The 23129-nt window shown below is 46.2% G+C and overlaps 1 protein-coding gene across 5 annotated transcripts in view; it reads left to right on the plus strand.

Moving 5' to 3' along the window:
- Positions 1-23129, plus strand: part of cacna1da (calcium channel, voltage-dependent, L type, alpha 1D subunit, a) — a 38371-nt gene that overhangs the window by 12316 nt on the left and 2926 nt on the right. Inside the window, exons 8-48 of one of the 5 annotated variants that reach the window (XM_057029890.1) lie at positions 95-198; positions 1310-1479; positions 2566-2640; positions 3723-3810; positions 3916-3942; positions 4071-4231; positions 4323-4548; positions 4614-4821; positions 4977-5097; positions 5180-5264; positions 5342-5372; positions 5457-5611; positions 5685-5814; positions 7695-7754; positions 7832-7891; positions 9194-9300; positions 9477-9564; positions 9906-10013; positions 10091-10143; positions 10216-10362; positions 10463-10664; positions 10742-10900; positions 11023-11133; positions 11905-11988; positions 15137-15169; positions 15941-16069; positions 16149-16214; positions 16291-16382; positions 16474-16633; positions 17099-17226; positions 17330-17426; positions 17522-17624; positions 17705-17806; positions 19226-19359; positions 20058-20174; positions 20504-20898; positions 21518-21544; positions 22057-22185; positions 22269-22408; positions 22619-22725; positions 22796-23113. In XM_057029890.1, coding sequence (XP_056885870.1) covers positions 95-198; positions 1310-1479; positions 2566-2640; positions 3723-3810; positions 3916-3942; positions 4071-4231; positions 4323-4548; positions 4614-4821; positions 4977-5097; positions 5180-5264; positions 5342-5372; positions 5457-5611; positions 5685-5814; positions 7695-7754; positions 7832-7891; positions 9194-9300; positions 9477-9564; positions 9906-10013; positions 10091-10143; positions 10216-10362; positions 10463-10664; positions 10742-10900; positions 11023-11133; positions 11905-11988; positions 15137-15169; positions 15941-16069; positions 16149-16214; positions 16291-16382; positions 16474-16633; positions 17099-17226; positions 17330-17426; positions 17522-17624; positions 17705-17806; positions 19226-19359; positions 20058-20174; positions 20504-20898; positions 21518-21544; positions 22057-22185; positions 22269-22408; positions 22619-22725; positions 22796-23113 — 5037 coding nt within the window. The remainder of the gene's footprint in view (positions 1-94; positions 199-1309; positions 1480-2565; positions 2641-3722; positions 3811-3915; positions 3943-4070; positions 4232-4322; positions 4549-4613; positions 4822-4976; positions 5098-5179; positions 5265-5341; positions 5373-5456; positions 5612-5684; positions 5815-7694; positions 7755-7831; positions 7892-9193; positions 9301-9476; positions 9565-9905; positions 10014-10090; positions 10144-10215; positions 10363-10462; positions 10665-10741; positions 10901-11022; positions 11134-11904; positions 11989-15136; positions 15170-15940; positions 16070-16148; positions 16215-16290; positions 16383-16473; positions 16634-17098; positions 17227-17329; positions 17427-17521; positions 17625-17704; positions 17807-19225; positions 19360-20057; positions 20175-20503; positions 20899-21517; positions 21545-22056; positions 22186-22268; positions 22409-22618; positions 22726-22795; positions 23114-23129) is intronic. The other 4 variants (XM_057029891.1, XM_057029892.1, XM_057029894.1 and 1 more) reach the window with 4 other exon arrangements.

A 23129-nucleotide genomic window follows, 5' to 3' on the forward strand; every position in this document is an offset into this window, starting at 1 on the left:
CCCGACATTTCGATCTTTAACGGTATGTTTTCCTCTTTCTCCTTCTTCTCCTCCCTCTGCTGTGCTCTCTCTGTGGTGACGTGTGCTCCTCCAGATGAATGATGCTATGGGCTTTGAGCTTCCATGGGTGTACTTTGTCAGTCTTGTGATCTTCGGCTCCTTTTTCGTGTTGAATCTGGTTTTGGGTGTGTTGAGCGGGTAAGCACCTCCACCTCCTTACTCTGCATGTGTCTGTCTGTTAACCTGCCACTTTTGACCCCTGTAGGTCAACGACGCAGTCGGATGGGAAACGCCGTGGATTTATTTTGTTAGCCTCATCATACTGGGCTCCTTTTTCGTGTTAAACCTTGTTTTGGGTGTGCTGAGTGGGTAAGAAGCAGCTTTTGTGGTTTGCAGTGTGCAGAGCATGTATGCAGTCCTTTGTGGGATTAGTAGCTATTTGGGAAGAAGCTTTAGCTTGAAAGTCAGTAACATTGCTGCGGAGCTTGGGAATAACTGCTTCAGAGTAACCCAGAGTAAGATCTCCTGCATTCAGACCCTATAGCGGCTATATGTTCCCCTCCGACCTCTGATGCCGTCAAACGATCTTTTGCACGGCAACTGCAAGCAGAGCATTTTCCCTCCCATCCACAAACCAGCCATCCTCCTGAGAGAGAAATTAATCTTATTCCTCGCCCTTCACTCCCTCTGCACTACTGCACTACTAAGCGCTTTCCCAGATCTACAGAGTGGGGTGGGGGGGGGGGGGGGGGTGTAGTACAGTACAGTAGAATTAACTCTGAATGCTTGACTGGCCAGTAAAAATTAAGACAATTAGGTTTTTACAAAAACAAATCAGCGTCCGTGCACTGTCAGTCCCGTCAGCTGCTTTAGAGTGGCATCATTTCCTCAGAATTAAATATACTCTATCATCGAGATAAGATCTTTTTGTCACGAGGGTACAGTTTGTTTAGTGTACATTGTTTAGTGTAATTCGGCGTATTTGGACATTTCTTGAAATCCTCTCTCTGCCTAAAATTTCCTTCTGTGCATGATTGTGATGCTCAACTGAAGGCTAGCGAATATAATGTTGGCTCTAAATATAGTTCTGCTACAGTTCCAAGGTGTACATCTCCCTCCAGTGGCGGGGGTCCACACAAACATGCTCGAATCTGCGTCGCAAATATGCAGAATTCCGCCTCGAGAGCGTTTAGGACGGCTGTGGGCAGTGTGGTGATCTTTGCTGTGAATACACTTGTGTGTGTGCGTTCGTGTGGGCAGCGCCTGTTCGCGTGCCTTCATGCTCTCTTGTGCTCGTTTGCCATCACAGAGAGTTTTCCAAGGAGCGAGAGAAGGCCAAAGCTCGCGGAGACTTCCAGAAGCTGCGCGAGAAGCAGCAGCTGGAGGAGGATCTGAAGGGATACTTGGACTGGATCACTCAGGCCGAAGACATCGACCCCGACAACGAGGATGAGGCCGACGAGGAGAGCAAGCGCAACCGTAAGCAACTTAGATTGATGTCAGTTTGGATTTCTATAGTTTGAGGTCAACAAATGTATATATGTCAATATTTTTTAGAAGGGAAAGAAAATGGCTTGGAAAATGGATTAGAAAAAACCCTCTCTAGAGGAGAAATGTATCCCCTGTGTGGAGACTTCATCATGAGCATCGGCTGTCCTTAATCTGATTGTTTCTAATTTTCCATTTAAGACCTTTAAGATCACTCCAGGACACAAGAAAACTGCCAATCAGCAGTTGGTGATACAGGTGGAGCAGTCAATGGTCAGTTATTCAAGGCGCGTTAACGGACTCCAGGGGACAGGACAATGATGACGGATTTCCTCTCAATCAAGCTAAATTACCGAGAGTATTTAAAGTCCGTGACGTTTCCTTGGGTACGAGCCTATAGACACAGAGACCAGCGTAAATATGGAAGATGGCGGGACTGCTACCTTCACACTGACACACCGAGTTTATCTTAAGGAACGGGAAAAAATATGACTTGTGCAGGGGGAAAAAAATGTCCTTAATCCAAATCCTCTTTGCAGTATATAAGCAGCAGACACGATGCAGAACAGAGAGAGGGTGACAGATTCAAATTAGTCTAAATACAAAATCTCCAGTTTTGCTCTTGACTCATCGTGCATGTTTGAAGAAAATCGCAATAATGCTGGAGGTCACCTGTAGGTCAGCTCGGCTTCTCTGCAGCACTCACCTCAGCTTTTACTATCTGCTGATGATACACGAGCCTCCACCACACATGAGCATCAGGTTGCAGCGTAGCATGTTAGCACATTGCCACGTCACATGCGGGCGCTTCTGGTGACCAACAGCTCGCCACGGTGTTGTTCTTCTGCCCTCCTCAGTGTCTGCTGTGCAGCCCCTGCGGCTCCTGTTGCTCTTCTCATCGCCAGATATTGACATTTTGAATACTGTTGTTGTCCTTTGGTGCTTGTCTGCTCTGACACATTTTGATAGCAGCCCATTCTCACCCTTCCTCCCCTGCCCTCCCCCGCCTCCACCGCCATGTCCCTCTGCTGTGCCATTGTGTCTGAATGCATGGGCTTGCATGCATCACACATGAAGGGGTGACTCTGGCTGACCTCACAGAGAAGAAGAAAGGAAGGTTTGGGTGGTTCAGCCAGTCGTCCGACACTCATGGTAAATCCTGTGGTTTCCCTCCTGTGTGTGTGTGTATATAAGCGTGTGTGTTGCCTCGTTAAGTTTAATCCAACGAAGATCATCGACATTCTCACGAGAACACGGCATAAAATGTATGAAAATGATAAACCTTAGCGAAAGAATTTGCTGAGTAACAATCATGATTATGTTAAACTAAAACTATAAAGAGAGGATGAGAAAAAAAAGCCCTTTGGGGTGTTTTTAAATAGTTTAGTCAATTGATTGTTTTTTTATCCTAAATAGAAGAAAAACGGTTTCTCCAATATGTATAATTTAATGAGTTGTGCGGGCGTGCGTTCATACGCGCGCGTGTGTGTGTGTGCCTAATGTACTGCCACATCACTCTGTGCTTTATTGTCTTTATCCTGCTGCGTCTGAGCATCACGGCCTTTTTGTTGTGTCACATTGTTTTGAGGCCTCCCTGTTTTCCTTTGGTGCTGAAGACTCAAAGAGCCTTTCTCATCCACCTAATGAGCCTGATGAGGAGCAGAGCTCCGCGGCGATGGCAGGCAGAGCCCGTTTCCCGCCCATGTCCCATTTCTAAAAGCACCAGCTCAGTTATAATGTAGGAAACAGGGCTAAACCCAGATCAGCACTCCAGAAGTCAGCACTATTTTCAGAGCCGCACGACCACTCAGGAATCAAAGCCAACGCGTCAACGTAAGCCGAGCAGCCGCGCAAGCTCAGCTGCCGAGATGTTACACACAGTTAATAATCGTGTGTCTGCAAACGCGCCAGCAGTACTTGGAGCCTCGCGTTTCAGAGGCAGCTTCCGGAGCGCTGCCCTCCCTGGCCGGCGATCTGCTTCCCTCGGCTCTTTGAACGCATCGGAGCAGCTGTCCGCTCGGCTGTCCCGCGTCTGCTATCTTTCAGCACTTAGTAAATGACACTAATGATGACAGTGATGCACAACCACAGCGCTCAGCTCGCCCTCGACGACGGCGACCGCGCGGCCGCTTCGCAGTGTGGTTGATAGAAAGACAGAAGTTAGCGACAGCAGTGGTAAAAATGCCCTTTTGTCCTGTTTGTTCTCTCATCCACGCGTCTAATTTCTGCCGCAGCGAGCGTCCCCGCCAGCGAAACCGAGTCGGTGAACACTGAGAATCAGAACGGCGAGGACGAGAAGACCACCTGCTGTGGACCTCTGTGGTGAGAACGTACACCGGATCATCCGAGCTGCCAACATTTGGGCAACCGTTGCAGTCGCTCTCTCCTCCCCCCTGTTGCAAACTAACACATTTCTCTTGTTTCCAGTCAAAAAATTTCTAAGTCCAAGTTCAGGTCAGTATATTTATATCTTATTTTCATCTTTTTTCAAGCCCACAAGCCTGAACTGTTCTGTTTTTAATGGAAATTGGGGGTTTTTTTGCATGTCATTCCCGACACTGATCTCCCTCCGCCCCCTCCAGTCGGCGCTGGCGCCGCTGGAACAGGTTCTGCCGCAGGAAGTGTCGTTTGGCCGTCAAATCGGTGCCTTTTTATTGGCTGGTCATCATCCTGGTGTTCCTCAACACTCTCACCATATCGTCCGAGCATTACAATCAGCCTCTGTGGCTGACTGAAGTGCAGGGTGAGGAAAGTGTGACGCTGCGCCACAAATGTACACAATATATGTTTTATTAAATGATCCTTCTCGTTTTCCTTGTTTTTGATGAGGTCAGATGTGGCCAACAAGGTGCTGCTCGCCCTCTTCACATGTGAAATGTTGATGAAGATGTACAGTCTGGGGCTTGAGGCCTATTTTGTCTCCCTCTTCAACCGTTTCGACTGCTTCGTGGTGTGCGGAGGAATCACAGAAACCATTTTAGTGGAGCTGGAAATCATGTCTCCCCTCGGTATCTCTGTGTTCCGCTGCGTCCGCCTGCTGAGGATCTTCAAGGTCACGCGGTAAGGCGTGTGTGTCTGCGCGCGCGTGTGTGTGTGTGTAGTGTTTAATGCTCTTGTTCTCACAGTCACTGGCAGTCCCTGAGCAACCTGGTGGCGTCTCTGCTCAACTCCATGAAGTCCATTGCGTCTCTGCTGCTGCTGCTCTTCCTCTTCATCATCATCTTCTCCCTGCTGGGAATGCAAGTCTTTGGTGGGAAGTTTAACTTTGATGAGACCCAGACCAAGAGAAGCACCTTTGACAACTTCCCCCAGGCCCTGCTCACGGTCTTTCAGGTATTCACAGAGGGATGAGGCTCAGATTCCATCATGTCTGTCTGACCCGTCGCCCGTTTTGGTTCAGTCGTTTCACGAGATTCTTTGTGTTCAAGAAACAAAATGAGACTTGATCTCTAAATTTGGCTCTGCTCACCGGTGCTTGTCTCACACAGATCCTGACCGGAGAAGACTGGAATGCCGTTATGTATGATGGAATCATGGCGTATGGAGGTCCATCCTCATCAGGGATGATTGTGTGTTTTTACTTCATCATCCTCTTCATCTGTGGAAACTGTATCCTCTGATGCCAACGGCCAAGCTGGTGCTCATCTCAGTAAACACAGAGGGGAGAGGTTTCCTTTACTTTAGCACTCAGACATCCTCCTGAACGTCTTCTTGGCCATCGCCGTGGACAACCTGGCGGATGCGGAATCACTTAACAAGGATGAAGACAAGAAAGAGTGAATCTTTAGTTAGAGATGTAGGTGCTCAGATTCATGTGTAAACACTGTCATTTACTCATCTTTGTCCATTACAGAGACAAAAAGGAAGATGAGAAAGATGAGAAGGTACCCTCACCCCCCTTAAATAGCACCTCTGGGTGCAGCTTGATAGTTTTATTTTTCCTCTGATGTTTTCTGCCTGAACCTCAGGAGGATGACGAGGACAATGACGACACCGCCGGGGAGGAGGAGGATCCAGAGGTTCCATCGGGGCCTCGGCCGGTCATCTCCGATCTGGTGAAGAAGGAGAAGATCACCCCCATTCCGGAAGGCAGCGCGTTCTTTATCTTCAGCACCACCAACCCGTATGAAGCGCTCACGCTTTACGCCCAGTTCGCTGTGTCTCGTCCTCTAAAACAGACTTCCTCTGCCCCCCAGGGTTCGCGTGTTCTGCCACAGGCTCATCAATCATCACATATTCACCAACCTCATCCTGGTCTTCATCATGCTCAGCTCCGTCTCCCTCGCCGCCGAGGACCCCATCAGGAACTTTTCAGCCCGCAACATTGTAAGTCCACTAACGTTCAGAACACATGTGACCACTGGCTCGGCCTCGTGAACCGCTACTTAAACCAGAATAGATTCTTAAAATTAACAATAATTAAGTAACCTGTCATGGAATCGGATACTCTGTGATATTTATTTTACTTTCCATGACTAGTAACAAATCATTTATAGCAAATATTATCTCAGGTTGTGGTTTTAGCCGTCAAAGCATTTTCATGAGATCTGCTCTAACTGTCTGAGGAGGTTTTAAAGGTCCAGTATAAAAGATTGTCCACATTCGATGAACACTTTTATACACACTTACAGTGTGTAAGAATTTCAGCATATTTATGGCCACATTTTTATTCGATGCGATATGAATAAAACTATTGACACCCCCCCGCAATTTCTTAAGTAACCTGAATTTTAGAAGCAAAGTATTTCTTAATACAAATCTATTTGTGGTTCCCCTGCAGCCACTGTTGTTCCTCTGTGATGCTGGACCTTTAAACATTTTCTTTTCCTGCTAATGTCGCGCTAAAAGATAACTACATTCTCCACTTCTTAAGTGTAAATAATTTCTCTCTCGGTTTTTTTTGTGCTGCTGTGGTATCGCGTGCTTCTCCTGTAGCTCAGCCATGAGCTCAGGATTAGATTCCCAAAAACACCAGCACAGGCAGACAACTGAATTTGCCTCCTTATCGTTTCCCAACACATGACTTGATAAAGTCTATAGAAATTAAAAATTCTCATTGGCTTCATTTTTTTACACCTTAAAGAGAATCATTTAATGTCAATGCAAGTTTGATTTTTATAAGCGTGAGATTAAAAGGCGATTGCTTGTGCACCTTAAAGTGATCCAATCATGCCAAAAGCCTGTAGGATGAAGAAGGTGGCGGATATTTGGGGCAAGAACTGATGAAGATTCATTGACAAACATGATAACCCGCTTACCACCTATAGGGGGCAGTGTCTATATGCAAAACAATGCTTTAGCTGGAGATCAATCAATAGCACTGGTTCTAGTTTTGGACTGAGAACAGTGAGTGAAGTTATTTATTCTTTGAGATGTGGAGAATGCGTCCGATGTTTGAAACCTGCCGCGAGAATGTCTCACTCACAAACCGAGTGAGTGAAAGAAGACGGCGCCTGAGGGAGGCCACCAACACACCCACAGCAGCTGAGTGATGGGCTTCCGCAGCTTTAATGGAGCAGAGCCGCCACAAAACAGGCGCCCAAGTTCGTCACCAGCCACCTGCAAGAAGAGGCTCTGATCCCATGAGACCAGAACAGAGGTTTTTGACCATCAAACCAGACAGCAGGTCCTGGAGGGCTCGTAATGGCTGCGGGTGACATCAAAGCAGCAAAATATAAAGAAGTCCTGGAGGATAATCTGACCCGGACTAAAAGGAGACCGTCACAGGACACCGAGCTGAAGCCCACAGAACAACAAGAGATTCGTTTGAAAGAAAACCTCTTCCTGAGTGTGGAATTCAAAGCTCAGGCCTCAGGACAATTTAAGGATGGACCAGAAAATTCTTGTTAGAGAACAAAGCTAAATTACACAAACCCCTGATTCCATTTATAAGAAAATCAAACAAAAGGAGAAAACATCGAAGGGGACAAATCCTTTTTATACCCACAGTAAACACCAGGGGGGGAGAAACTATCTCAGTTGAAGGCCCGATTGACTAAATATCGTTGAGTCTCATCATTACGAAGAGGATTCTTCTCACGTTAGACTCCCAGGTTTGGACATTGTGTGTTTAGACTAACAAACCTATTTTTTCCAGGAAAATCAGCAACGGCAACAATGACTGCCTTTATTTATTTACGTTCACTCTGATGTTTAAATCTCCCTGATGTCTTATCTTTGTTAAACATCTGCGTTGCTTTTTGCAGATACTTGGTTACTTTGACTATGCTTTCACGGCTATCTTTACTGTTGAGATCGTGTTGAAGGTAAATGTCCTGTGTCCCCGTCTGTGCTGTGACTAACCTCACTCCAATAACACTCCAAACATCTTGTTACCTTCCAGGTCCTAGGCTATGCAGATTATGTCTTCACTAGTATGTTTACATTTGAGATCATATTGAAGGTAACCTTCTTAAAACGACAACGATAGCCTTGCTGCATTCTCTCCTTGTGTGTCACCTGCCACTCAGTACAACCTGGCTTGCTTGTTTCCTTTCTCTTATTTACTTTTTCTCTATCTCGAAGGCACCTCTTTTAAAATATATATATATATATACAAAACGAAAGCAAGCAAAAGTGAAATATTGGAGATATCACTTTTCCGCACGCGGGCACAAAGTGTGTCGCGTTACGAGAACTCGTGTCAGGGGAAGGAAACATCACATCAGCATTACATTACACTCACATGGGTGTCACACCATTCGGGCTGTAGTCATTTAAGTGGTGCAGATGCGTAAGACATGATGCAACCCCTTCGACGCAGTGCAGCACATTTTAACACGCCGCCCAGACATTGATGCATTGGCTGAAGTTGAGGTCACCCGCAGAGAGGCGTTCAGAGACGTAAACGTCAACTCCAGTCAAAGCTGACTTCATGCCTCGCCCACTGACTGCTTAAGAGTGTCCATAAAAGAGGGGGCAAAACAGCCATGTTCCCGCCGAGCATGGTTCAGTCTGCTTTCCCCGACTGAGGACGTAGAAATGTGGAGCTGAGTCCGGGGACATTTGTGACCAAAAAAAAAAAAGAGAGCGAGAGAAAAACAATCTTTGTTTTCCTCCAATCCTCCAATGAGAGCGCCCTTCTCTGTCCACATTTACATGCACTCAGAATATTAATCCTTGACTTCTTACTTGAAGAAGAGTTATCTTGGCTGGTTTTCTTCTCTGCCTGCTCTAATCGGAGGTTTTAGCTGGGAGCTGCCTCCCTTTATTCTGAACTATTAAAGAACATAACTGAATGTGCTTTAAGGGGGCGGTCCACATGAATGTGACAGTAAGGCCGGCTCCCATTTCCAATCACTATAGGTAGAGCTCTCGCAGCTGGTAAAAGAATCCCAGACGTCATGGCAACAAAATGCATGTTTTATTGCCCCATGGATTGAGAAATGAATGACTTACTACTACATTCATGTAGATAAGGGCCGTGGGGGTGGTGGCGTTAGATCCTGACCTCCCGTTTCACTGAGCTCGCCACCCCGAATCAGAGTGAAAAACGAGTGTGTAGAAGTGTGAGAGCGTGCAAGGTGGAGACTGGTGTGTGTGTGGGCATTTGTATATTTAATGTGTTTAAGGTGTGTGTGCACTCTGAAATGTGTAGCGTGAGTTGTAACTGTGTGTGCGTGTTTGTGTGCGTGTAGGACAAAATGTGGTTTTTGTGTGTGTGTTTTTGTCAGTTCCTCCTGTAAATTCCCTGTTCTCCGATCAGATGACCACATACGGAGCCTTCCTCCATAAAGGAGCGTTCTGTCGGAATTACTTCAACCTCCTGGACCTGCTGGTGGTTGGAGTTTCTCTCGTCTCCTTTGGCATCCAGTGAGCGAATATGTTGACTTTGTTTTTTACGTGACAATCATTGTTTTTAAAAAAGAACTTACAGAGTTGGGAAAAGTGGACGAGGACACCTGTAAACTATATGCTTTATTCATCATCAATTGGTAAGACTAAACTAAAGTCCATTGTGATTGACGATCCATTCCGTTGCGTTCCAGGTCATCGGCCATCTCTGTGGTGAAGATTCTGAGGGTCCTTCGTGTGCTTCGACCCCTCAGGGCCATCAACCGAGCCAAAGGTCTAAAGGTGAGACTGGGACTGAGGTAAACGACGGAAGTCATCATTAAGCCTGACCCTCTTTCAAGTGACAAACCTAAATACAGAACACTGCAATCCCCGTCTCCCCTGGAGACAGCGTGATTAGACCATAATAATACACCACTCATTCCTGCCTTGTTTGGCTAAGTACATATTTTAGTGGTTACCTTCATTTCCAGAGGTTTTTCACATAATAAATGTGACACTCTGTCCCAAATTTCTGTCCTATTTTATCAGCCGGCCCCAGGAGACTCTACGGGGTTGTTCAGAGATAACACCCTGACGTGTAAATGTCACCGCGTGTATTAACGTCTCCCTGTCTCTTGCAGCATGTGGTGCAGTGCGTGTTTGTTGCTATCAGAACCATCGGCAACATCATGATCGTCACCACGCTGCTGCAGTTCATGTTTGCCTGCATCGGGGTGCAGCTCTTTAAGGTCAGCGCCACAGTTTTCAGTCACGGAACACAGCTTCATCATAGATTTAAAAAAAAAATCATGTTTTTCCTCCTCAGGGGAAGTTCTACCGTTGCACAGATGAAGCCAAGTCCAGTCCAGAGGAGTGCAAGTCAGTTTCCCTCATCGCCCACTAAGCTCCAGCCGTTGTCTCAGCTTTCACACGACTCTCATCCTCTCACAGGGGCACCTACATCCTGTACAAGGACGGAGACGTGAACCAGCCGACCATCCACAAGCGGGTGTGGCACAACAGCGACTTCAACTTCGACAACGTGCTGATGGCCATGATGGCTCTCTTCACCGTCTCCACCTTTGAAGGATGGCCTGCGTGAGTCCGAATCCCCAAGCGGGGAGTCTGATTTTAGCATCCTAAAGGCCGTCACATCAAGGATGACCTCACGTGTTTGCCGTCTTTTTTATTTGGTCAGGTTGCTCTACAAGGCCATCGACTCCAACAGGGAGAACCTGGGTCCCATCTACAACTACCGCGTGGAGATTTCCATCTTCTTCATCATCTACATCATCATCATCGCTTTCTTCATGATGAACATCTTTGTTGGTTTCGTGATCGTCACGTTTCAGGAGCAAGGAGAGAAGGAATATAAAAACTGCGAACTGGACAAGAACCAGGTCAGCCAGCCGCGTGGCTTACGCCAATGGGCCGTTAAAAAAGTTGAATCAAGGTTAAAAGGTGCGTTCCTCTGCAGCGCCAGTGTGTGGAGTACGCTCTGAAGGCACGTCCGCTCAGGAGGTACATCCCTAAAAACCCATACCAGTACAAGTTCTGGTACGTGGTGAACTCCACTGGGTTTGAGTACATCATGTTTGTGTTGATCATGCTCAACACACTCTGTCTGGCTGTGCAGGTAAGATCTCACAGGGGCCAAGGGTTTGAATTTAAAGGGCATGTCATATTGAAAGCAATTAAAAAGGATTTATTTAGTGAGTTTGGGGCTCCTTTGACCTCTTTTGTTGTGTCCTGCTGCAGCACTATGGCCAGTCGGCGCTCTTCAACTACGTCATGGACATATTAAACATGGTCTTCACCACTGTCTTTACTGTGGAAATGGTTCTCAAGCTCATCGCTTTCAAACCCAGGGTGAGTTAGCACACAACCCCCAACGCCTCCTCGTGACAGTTTGTTTGTTTGTCTTTTAAAAAGCGGCTGTTGAATAGACATAAGATTGTGCCGATGGTGTGAAAATCAAAGCATCAGTTATGGGAGTGCTGGAACGCAGGAGATGTTCAATGAATGCTTTGTCTTTGTTGTCCACCAGCTCTTTGTTGAGAAGAAGGACAGGATGCTAGTAAGAGAGTGTGTAGAGTGCAGTGGTGACATATTTCTACTCACCTTTGACTGCACTGCATGTCATTTTGTTATAATATACTATCACAATCTACTTGTGAGCCCCCAATACACAACCAGAATTTTAAAAAAATGCTCTATTCTGGTTTAAAAATATTTTACTTCTCCTGCCCACCGCTCGCTGCCCCTCACTCAGGGCTATTTTGGGGATGCCTGGAATGTTTTCGACGCCCTGGTTGTGATTGGCAGCATAGTAGACATAGTTCTCAGTGAGATCGATGTAAGTAAACTCGGCTGTTTGGAGCGCCGCTGCTCCCTGACCTCTGACCTCTCTCTGTTCAGGCCTTCTCAGCAGCTCTCCTCTAAGAGAGTCAACGTTTCAGCTTTTTGCAGATTCTCGATGCTTCATCTTATCTCTCTCTTTCCCTTTCTCTCCCCGTCTGCCATCATTATATCCTGTGGGATGTCCCCCGTCCATCCTCACTTGATCTTCCATCTCTACATTCGCCTTTCTCTCCTTTCCTTCATATTCTTACACCTTCATGTCTGACCACACGCTAACAGCACTATTTCGCTGATGCTTGGAACACGTTTGATGCTTTGATTGTGGTTGGTAGCGTCGTGGATATCGCTATCACCGAAGTCAACGTAAGTACAGCTTTTTCTCCCTCTCGTCTTGAGCTGAAGCCTTACAGAAAAGCCTCCTCGTCTTTTGTCCCGTTATCGACCCTGACCTTCAGAAGGCGACACCATTTATCTTATAGAAAACATCCATTTGAATGGTGATATTTACAAAAACCTCGATAAAATTGTTTCCTACATGAATCCGAACCCGTCGATAGAGCCCAGCTACTCTGCAAAGCTTCAGTTTTATTGTTCTAACCCTGATTCAATACAATCCTCGGTTTTATTGCTGTTTTGATGTCCGTGTTTCTTTGCACTGAAATGCTAATCAATAACTCTGATTATATGTGTGAAAAGAGGAGGACTGTCTCATGTGTATCTGTGAATCGCGGCCTTTGTCTGCTTAAGAGAAGGACTCTTTTTGACCCGGTTCTCTAACACTTATTCTCATCCATTTTGTTCCTGTAGAAACTTGTCGAGGCAAGTATGACAACCAAAACATGTTTTCTGTGTGTTGTGTTTAACAACTTTATCTTTGGGAACCTTTTACGGTCGTTTGACCCAGGTCAGAAGATTTCTTTGTGACCCCCAGTTAAAAAAAACAACTTTTTAGCTTATTCAGCACACGCAACAACACTTAAATACATTTGAAATATGGTCAGTTAATGATGGGAGCAACAGTGCTAGCATATATGCCGAGCCACTGACATCACATCGTATAATAACACAATAATCCAAGACTCCATGTTGACCAGGGCCTTTGTGATTCGTGTTGCATTTGAGTCTCAGTTATAAATTATTAAATTTCCGATTATGCTTGTTTGAGGTGTATAAAAAGAGCGGCCACACGCCCTCCTGGCTGAGCTGCAGTGCTGTTTTCTCTGGAGTTCCTGTCTCATCTTTTCTCTGATTTCTGAAATTCAGCGTTTGTCTCTGCATGATAAACACGTACTGACCTCGTCTGGAGCGACAGTATCCCTGTTATGCATGTGTGTTTTACATGTTTAGGACATGCTGTGTGTGTGTGTGTGTGTGTGTGTGTATGAATGCTAGGGATGTTGATGTAAATTCACAAGGACTTTTCAAGGGCGGTTCTTGTGAGAGCTCATTTCCTGCATGTTTGTGTCATTGTGTCGGGTCAGATAATAAACACTTGAAGATTATCCAGGTTTGCATCTTGACTGCTCGCCACGGGAGGCATGAGCTGATGTGAACATCTGACTCCTCATCTCTCCCACATTCTCCCACACGTTTATAACATCCCTTCCATGCACAGATGGCGCTTGGTCACCCGCTCCATTCCCCACCGGTCAGTTGTGTTGTGGTTGTCTTTTGTTTTGATTGTTTGTTTGCATTTTTTTGCATTTGAGCATTGAAGCACTGAAGCATTAGAGCTTTTCCACACCAACAATCCTCACCTCCAGACAGAATGGCCCTGGAGCTTTGAAAATGGGAAGAAAAATCAAAGCTTAGTTAAGAAGATAAACTACCGCACGTTCCATAGTTGTACCCCACACGTCCTCCTTGTTGGTTGGTTTTTTTAAATGAATTTTTAAGAGCAGTGTTCAGAACAGACATATTGACTAATATAATTTTTCTAAAGCCTCCGACAGTCTTGAGCTGAGGGGGTCACACTTTACTGACCTTCTACATGAAAAGACACAGCCGACAAAAGCAGCCGTGACAACAGGAGAGTTATTTAAGTTCAGAGGCAGGAGGACCGGGGGTGGTGGTGGGGCTAATGACATTCTGGTATTTTAGGATAGAAAGGGTAGATAGCTGAGAATCACCTGATGTCAGCTGGTCTCAGCTCAGCTTTCAGCCAAGCACAGTTCCTGTGTCCAGCTGAACTGGCTCCAGTCAGTTAACTGGTACCTCAGGATCTGTCAGTGAGTCAGTGGAAGACGGCGTGTTAAAGCATAAATCTGTCCACTTTGACTGATGGTGGATTAAAGCAGCTGAGTTTGAGGTTCTTTAATGATCTTGTGTTTGTCTCTGTGTTCTGTCTTCCTGTAGTGAGCTCTTAAAGCTCAGAAAAGGAGCTCATGTGTAGCGCAGGTGTGTAGACTCTAGTCAGGTGCATGAACACCCCAACAGCGGCTCTACTTCTCCTCCTCTTCATACCTCTCAGCCTCCCTCTCTCACTATGACTTTTTCTGACCCTCTTTACCTCCCCGGTGTCCCCTACTTCTGCACCAGACCGTGAGAGCGGCCCCTGCCACGGCGGTTCTGTTGATGCATGACTGGCTGCATTGCTACTAACCCACAAATGCTAGTTTCTCTCCAGAGTATGTAGCGTACGTATGCAGCGCTTCCCCCCCAGCAACGTGCTAATGCTGTGCATGCTCCATCGACGCTCTGGATTACCAGGATTACCTAAAGAACCTCCTCAAGCTAATTCACCATTTTTATTATTTTCGCTGGTTCTGCACCTCATACCGATATAAGGTCACGTGTCGTGCTGCTGGATTTGGCGAAGCCACATCTGTCCGGAGTATCTCGGCGATGCTGTATCGGCCGATGCTTCGGTTTTATTTTGCACCTCAGTTTTGTCTGAACGCTTGCCAAATAATGAAATAATGCAAACATCCTAAAGTGGAAAACAGCATACGAGTGTGTGTGTGTGTGTGTGTGTGTGTGTGTGTGTGTGTGTGTGTGTGTGTGTGTGTGTGTGTGTGAGAGCGACTGTCAGATTATTTTATTTTTAATTTTATTTTACCCAAAAGACAAAAGGCCACATGTTAATATCAAGGGGAACAAAGTATATCGTCACGAGAATTCCAGAGGGCATTTATCACCACAGGATTTCATCACGGTGGTTCGTTTCCCATTATCATCAATGGCACCTGCCCCTTCTAGGTCAGCTGTCCCATCAGTAAAGGCAAAAGGGGGGGTGGCTGTGATAAAGTTGTGTTGCTGCTGTAATGTGCGTCTGACTGTTCTGCATAGAGACTGTTAAGCTATTGTGTGACAGTCGTGTGTGTCGTTACTCTACATGGACGTGATGCCTGAATGTCTCTCTCTGTTGTAGCGAAAATGATCCGTTTTGTCTCTTCCGTGATTCTATGGATTGTCGATGACTTTTTGAATGTGATACATACATGTTTGGCCTGGTGGGTTTGAGACCCGCGGGCTCTGTGCAAGTCATTAATGCCGGTGTTTGATTTTAAAGCCGACGGAGACTCCTCAGGTGGATGAGATGGGGGTAAGCCGCTCCACAACCCCTCAGGGCATCTGCATTTGTTTCTTTTGTATTTTCTGTCTTTATTTTACTTATTGTTTTGTTATATTGTACGACTAGATAAGGCTCTTACGTCCCCTTCATTTCCTGTCCTCTGTTTGGTTTGTTTGTACCTTTCCGACCAGTTTGGTTTGTCTGGGTGTTATCTCTAAGGAAGGGGTGTCACTCAAACGTGATGCTGCGCGTGCAGTTGGGTGGGAGTGGTCTGGCCTCTCACGTTTGCTCTGTTGACACCGCCACATGGACTCTGCCGCCATTCTGATGGCTTAGGTAGTGACCCATGGATGATCCCTGGTATCGGGTCAGACAGCTCTGACCCGTGAACCTCTAGGTTGACCCCGTTGGGGTCGATCCCACTGTGACTCCGCATGCAGTGACTCTGGACTGAGGGTGCCATGCTTGAGCAGACGTGTCCTGTCAAGTATGGTTTTCTCCAGCATGCTTGCCTTCTTGCTTCCTTCCCTGTAGGTCTGTACAACGTAAGAACTCCTGGCTGTGCTTAGATCAGGCTGAAAGACGCGTATCGTGTATGGTTTAATGTGAGGAGGAGCCAGTGCTGCTTCACAACCCAAACTCCAGGTTTTCCCTCACTGCTCTCTCAGCCCATACATGTCTGGTCTCAAGGGTCTCTGTTTGGACCCCATCAGCCTGTAAAGCACAGCCAGATGCTCTGTGCCACCTCGGTCCACTCACCCCTCCCCGCCAACCTCTGACCTCCATCTGCTTCCTCCACAGAACACGGAGGACAGCGCTCGCATTTCCATCACTTTCTTCCGTCTGTTTCGAGTAATGCGCCTGGTCAAGCTGCTCAGCAGGGGGGAGGGCATCCGTACCCTGCTTTGGACGTTCATTAAATCCTTCCAGGTGGGGTGAACCACAGATTACAGGTTAGAGACTAATCGAGTCACATTCATCTAACCTCTCTGCTCTCGATTGCCTGAAGGCGCTGCCGTATGTCGCTCTGCTGATCGCCATGCTGTTCTTCATCTACGCCGTCATCGGCATGCAGGTTCGTCATTAAATGTGAACGAATGTCACGTTCCAGTACTGCGGCTGAATGTGTTGGTCCAATGTGGTCGTTCCAGATGTTCGGAAAGGTGGCTATGGTGGACGGCACACACATCAACAGGAACAACAACTTCCAGACCTTCCCTCAGGCCGTGCTCCTCCTCTTTAGGTGGGCAGGAGTCGAGCTGACTGACTAAGCTTCTTCTCTGTCGCCATGCGAAGGTCACTCGTGTAATGCGTCGCTCATTCGTGCCCCCCAGGTGTGCCACCGGGGAGGCATGGCAGGAGATCATGTTGGCCTGTATGTCAGGAAAACTGTGCGACCCAGAGTCCGACTACAACCCCGGGGAGGAGATGACATGCGGCAGTGGATTCGCAATAGTTTATTTCATCACGTTCTACATGCTCTGCGCCTTCTTGGTACGCACAAGTGTTCCGTCTGACACTGTTAGTGGCTGAAATGAGACATTCGATAAGAGTCAGACAAAACTGTGACAGTTCTGTGATTCATTTGTTACTATACAAGAAAAAGAGGACTCATTTAGAGTTACACAGGAGCTTCAGATATCATTGTTGCCTTACCTGCTAGATGGCCAGTGCATCTGCAAACCCCCCTTTAAAGCATATTTTCTGTCATAAATAAAGTATAAATACTGACGCTATGGCCAGCTGTACTGTGTCTTGTGCTGGACTGTTTCTGTCCGCCTTAAACTGCCTGAAACACACTCAGTTGGCAGCGATTGATATCTGCTTCAGGTTTACAGGCCACACAACTTATAATTCCAAATATAACAGCCTCTATTGTCATTTTCTTTAGTTTTATTTTCCATTTTTGCCGTAATTGAAGGTGTTGTGATAATCCAGACTGTCATCACTGCCCTCCAGATTATCAACTTGTTTGTTGCTGTCATCATGGACAACTTTGACTATTTAACACGGGACTGGTCCATTCTGGGTCCACATCACCTTGACGAATTCAAGAGGATCTGGTCAGAGTATGACCCAGAGGCCAAGTACGTTTCCATTGCCTCCAGAATCCCAATCAATCAAGTTCCCCAGCCTTTATTAGCTTCTTAAAAATTCAATTTTTTCCCAATCAATCATTTTTTTATACAGGGGCAGAATTAAACATCTGGACGTGGTCACACTCCTTCGTCGTATCCAGCCTCCGCTCGGCTTTGGGAAACTGTGTCCTCACAGAGTCGCCTGCAAGGTTTCATTCACTTCCTGTGTACCAATGTGCTGCTCAATGGTTCCACCTGTTCTATCACATTTACCAACGTGCCGTGCCTGTTTTTTTTCCCTCAGAGGCTGGTAGCCATGAACATGCCTCTGAACAGCGACGGCACCGTCATGTTTAACGCCACTCTGTTTGCGCTGGTGCGCACCGCCCTCAAGATCAAAACGGAAGGTACGAACTCCTGTGGTTCAAGAACATGAGGACGCTTCCCTGACGTTGCTCTGAAGTGACATTTGTTCGCCGCGGTGCAGGTAATCTTGAGCAGGCCAACGAAGAGCTGCGAGCGGTCATCAAGAAAATCTGGAAGAGGACCAGCATGAAGCTGCTGGATCAAGTGGTGCCCCCTGCTGGTGGTCAGTGGAAGCTGCCTGTCTTTTTTTTAGGATCATACATTATGCCTCCAACCGTGTGTCACACAAACCACACGAGAAGGGCTTTCAACAAAACACACACACACAGAAACACACACACACACACACTTAGCTATATTTCTATCTTTGTTGGGAATTTCATAGACATACATTACACACCTTCCTACCAACCCTAAACATCCCATCTAACCCTAAGTTACTCAATAAATTGCAAATACAAGGACACATGTATGCGCACACACACACACACATAGCACACACACATGCTATAATGTCATATAGACCTTTTTTGCAGTAAAACTGTATTTTTCTGGTATGTGCTCACTCCTCTTCTCCAGCCTGTCCTTTTAGAGCTGTGTTTCTTATCTGAGTGTGTGTTTGATGGATACCTCCCGCTCCTGCCCTCTATGCTGATGGACGCCACCGACTGTCTGCAGGGACAAGGGCTTGCATGGCCTTGTAGACCACTGTGCGATTGCATGATCTGTGTCTAATGTCTCTGTCTCTCTCTTTCTTCATCTGTCTCTCTAGTTTAATCTGTCTGACCTTTTTCTTTCCTCACTGCTTGAGCTTCCACAGCCTAGTTTTCTCACACATTTTTTTAAAGACTCTGTATCTAAATCTCTGAGACACTTCAGAATATTCTGAAGCAGTTCTGTTTTAGGGTGGTGGCATGGAACTGGCGTTGCCTCTCTCCGATCTCTGTCCCCAGCGTGCTTGCTCGCAGTGATTCAGACCCCTGCTTCAGAATGATTCTTACACACTTTTGCCAAAAACTAAAAGAAGAAGAGGAAAAAACCCAAAACATACCTGTACACAGGTCAAATGTAAACAATTTGCACACATCATAAGAAAGGCATACATGGAGATAAAGCGGTTAATATACTCAAACATGTATGATGCACATTGTAGGTGTGCTTGCTTGCATGTGCTCAAATATTTATAATATGAATTAAATGGCACTCGCTTGACATTTAAATCAAAGATATATTTGATTGGTCTGCTCTTGTGCCCTCCAGTAACAATAATGTTTTTTTTTAAAATGATGTGTGCCTCAACATACAGTAAAATCTAGACAGTCCAAATCCTATTTCGCAGCCTGTCTGTCGACTGCACTGTGTATATTTGTGGTCTTGAGCTCATTCTGTCCATTTCTTCAGAAGTCCAGTACATGAAAATGAGACAGAGATGGTTTACTAGTTTGCTGTCACAGTGATTTCTTAAACAGTTTAGATTGAGGGGAAGACAGAGATGTATGATTTGGACATAGGTCATTTCCCTTCATTGAGGTCGGCGACTGCCTCGTGTATAAGGAGAAACGAGTCACTCCCTGTCTCAACCTGGCTACTTTCTGTGTGTAGCGACTGACACAGGAAGCATTTGTGTGGTCTGTTCACTCAGATGATGAGGTAACCGTGGGGAAGTTCTATGCCACCTTCCTGATACAGGACTACTTTAGGAAATTCAAGAAACGTAAAGAGGAAGGACTGGTGGGCGCTCACCCCTCCCAGAACAGCACGGCTATGGCACTGCAGGTGAGCTCGTTTACCGTCTTATCTCTGAGAGAGAGGAGGCTGACTGTTGTTCCGTGGAAACGTGCGCTCCAGTATTTTTGTGGTCTCCTATAACGTCTCTCATTATGTCATCAAGTGTGCTAATGTGATGTTTAGGATCCAGCAGGACATGTGTGATCTCAGTGTACAGTATGAAGTTGTGATTTCTGTCTTTCCCGTGTGGAATTTATTTACTGGCGTCTTCGTCAATGTAGATGTTAAATGTATGTCATCAGCTTTATTTCCTGTATTTTGTGCGGTTCACTCATCTGTTCACCATATGCATTTCTGTTACCTTATTGTACGATATATGGCTCCTATTTATCCCCATATATCTTTTTGGCATAATAAACATGGACATGTTATAGTTTTTTACAGTAACGTTTTATACTTTGTTTTTTTAAATGCATTTATAAAAAGGACAGGACTCCCTGAAATATATAAAAGATATCTGGATGCAACTTTAGACATCTGAGCCAATTAAAGACCGCTGCAGGTTGCATTTAGGGGAACATTTGTCTGTCTGCCGTTCATGTCTCACAGTCTTTCAGTATGGTAAATGTCAGGTGTGTGTGTTTGAGCAGTGTGTGTGGCGGCTGTGAGTGTGCGATGTCAAATTTCCCACTGTGAGATGAAGGTCGCCGCTGTAGCATTTCGCCCTCTTGTTGTCATTGTTACAGGCTGGCCTTCGCACTCTGCATGATATCGGCCCCGAAATCCGACGAGCGATATCATGTGACCTGCAAGATGACGAGCTAGTAGACTTTATTCCAGAGGAAGATGAGGAAATATATAGGGTAACGGATTTAATTTTACACGGCAGGAAAGCACGATTGTGTAGTTTCTACTAGGTGTGTAATGTGTTGCAGCACACGCACTGTCCTTAATTCTACAGTAGCACCATTTGATGGATTAATTTATTTGGCTTTCTGTTGTTTTCTTTCTATTCTGGCTTCAACAAAATCCAAACAGTTCATTTTCCTCACATCACATTTCATGTAACCAGCATGTAAACTTCCTTTTTGCTCATATATTTTGAGAAGCAAATCCGCCTGCAGACTTAACATGGTGTTTGTGGCGACACGCTTCAGGCCCTCGTGGTTTCACTCTGACCGTTCTTTCGCAGCGCAATGGCGGGCTCTTCGCCAACCATCTAATGAACGGCGGTCATCGCCGGTCCAATGGCCATCAGACCAACGCCACTCAGCGACCACTGCAGGTGCAGCCACCGCCTCACTATGCCCACATGGAGCAGCCGGTGGGCCGCCTGTCCCGGGCCAATGCGATGTCCCACCACAACCAGCATCACCACCACCACCACCACCACCATCACCATCACCGCCGCCACCACAACTCCTACGGCAAGTCTCCCAAATCCACCAACATCAACCTCAACAATGCCAACGTGTCCTCCCTGCCCAACGGAGGACACCATCGTTACTACGAGCATGCGCCTCCAAATGGTTACCCGGGTCTTCGCAACGCCTACTACAACAAGCCCCGGACCCCCCAGGCTCAAAGGTACCAAAGTGTAGATGTACAACCTCATTACTGTCACAAATTTATTTTATCATTTATTTATTACATTTTTCTGATTAGTCAAAAAAAATTGAATATGATTTCATTTATAAACTATATTATAACAAAACATTCAATATTCTGACTGTATGACCAGTGACAAAATACACTTATTAGATATTTGTATCAAAAGGTCAGGTTTTATTAGTTGCATAAAAAACAAGTAAAACAAACACTTGATGTGCATTTGATGTTTATTTTATGGCTTTCTCTCTTGTGTAAGGTTGGAGTCAGGCTCTTATCATAACTTCTTGTTTCATAAACTGTCAATCTTCCCCTTCCATATTGTCGTAATCATCCTTTAACACCAACAGTTAATTTCTAAACTCACCAACAGTTCTCTGTTTAATCAGCCCCTCCAGTATTGGGTATGTTTTTGTTTGTTTATTTTATTTATACACCCATCATTACTCTCTCTCCTCATGCATATGCCAGTATATGAGTGCCGTATATGATTCATATACTGTATGATATATACATCGAACCCCTTCCGGCTTTTCCTCCCTGACTCCTTCCTAACTGAAATACTTTCTCTCGACCATCCCTCTGCTTTCTTGGACAGAAGGCGCTACTATGAGACCTATGTTAGGTATGTTGTTTCGTTTGTTTTTTATTTTCTTCACCTAAGTTTGGCTCCAGCAAAAAGTCTCACCTGGAAAGAGAGGACTTTTTTAAAGTTTAACATTAACACTGATTTCATTTTGACTCAGCCATGGATCTGTGAATGCTGACCCCGGTCTTTTTTGTTTTGTTTTTTGAAGTTGAGGAGTGATAACAGCGTATTACTGACGGCTGGTCTGCTTTATGCATGTGCTACAGTGGCGTCACTGGATTAAGATGCTTGAAAAGAAATGAATGTTTTCATTAACATGACCCTTCACTACACAGAACAGTTTTGATTGAGCTCCCTTCTGGATGGAAGGTGTAGTTCCGAGTCTTGCTCTTGCTCTGTTGTCTCGTTGTTAACTGTGCAAGGATGCTCAGTTGCGTTGCTGCCCCCTGGAGGCTGGAATCTGCATGGCAGTGCATGGCCCTATTCAACTCAGCCCTCCGAACAGAGGCGGTGCGCGGACATTGACCTCTCGCCTCATCTCTCGTCAGATCACACGGAGCGGATGGACACCATCCCACCATTCGCAGGGAGGAGGAGTTTGATGACGATCGCTTATCTGGGGAGTACTACAGTGGGGAGGAGTTCTATGAAGACGACAGCATGCTGTCAGGGGACCGGTATTACTCTTCCTGCTCTTCCATCTGGGCTCTGCTTGTATTATGAACCAAACAATGAAGTACTCTCTTCTGGATGTTCTCAGGTATCAGACCAGTGACACAGAATACGAGACACCCAAAGGTTACCATCACCCAGACGCTTACTACGACGATGATGAGCAGCCTCTCTACCACGACTCACGGAGGTCACCAAAGAGACGGCTGCTCCCTGCAACGCCTCAAGGCGAGTAAAGCATGTTGGAAGGGTCTTAATTAAAGTTTTGGTCATGTTGGCTTAAGTAAAATATGAAAGATATCTTGCCAAGGCCCCATTAAACCACTGACATCAGATTCAAATATTTGGTTTAGCTGTTTAGCCAATTATCAGCTGGCTCATTTTCAGCTATTTTTTCATGACGCAGTAATGAAAACACCCAACTCTCAACTCAATCAGGTAACAGGAGACCATCCTTCAACTTTGAGTGTCTGCGCAGACAGAGCAGCCAGGACGAGCTTCCACACCCACGTACAGCTTTACCGCTGCACCTGATGCAGCATCAGGTATTTCCCACATGTTTAAAAAGGTGGAATGGCTTCCTTTACATTTCCCTACTCGCTTCCTTCCTGCCAGGTCATGGCCGTAGCAGGCCTGGACTCCAGCAGAGCCCACCGCCTCTCGCCTACCCGCTCCACACGTTCCTGGGCCACCCCGCCCGCCACCCCGGCCAGTAATGACCAGTCCCCGTACTACACCCCTCTCATCCGCGTGGAGCACCTCCACAGGGAGAACGCCGCCGGCAGCCAAGTGTCGGTGCGCAAGAGCTCCTGGTACACAGACGACCCTGATTTCCCCCTCAGGGCGTATTCACCCGTCCACCTGCAGGTGCCACCTGAGTACCACAGCCAGTTCCACCAGAAGAGAGGCAGTGCCACCAGTTTGGTTGAAGCAGTGAGTTTGACCGTAC

Source organism: Takifugu flavidus, chromosome 4 (assembly GCF_003711565.1).
Source record: "Takifugu flavidus isolate HTHZ2018 chromosome 4, ASM371156v2, whole genome shotgun sequence".
NCBI lineage: Eukaryota > Metazoa > Chordata > Actinopteri > Tetraodontiformes > Tetraodontidae > Takifugu > Takifugu flavidus.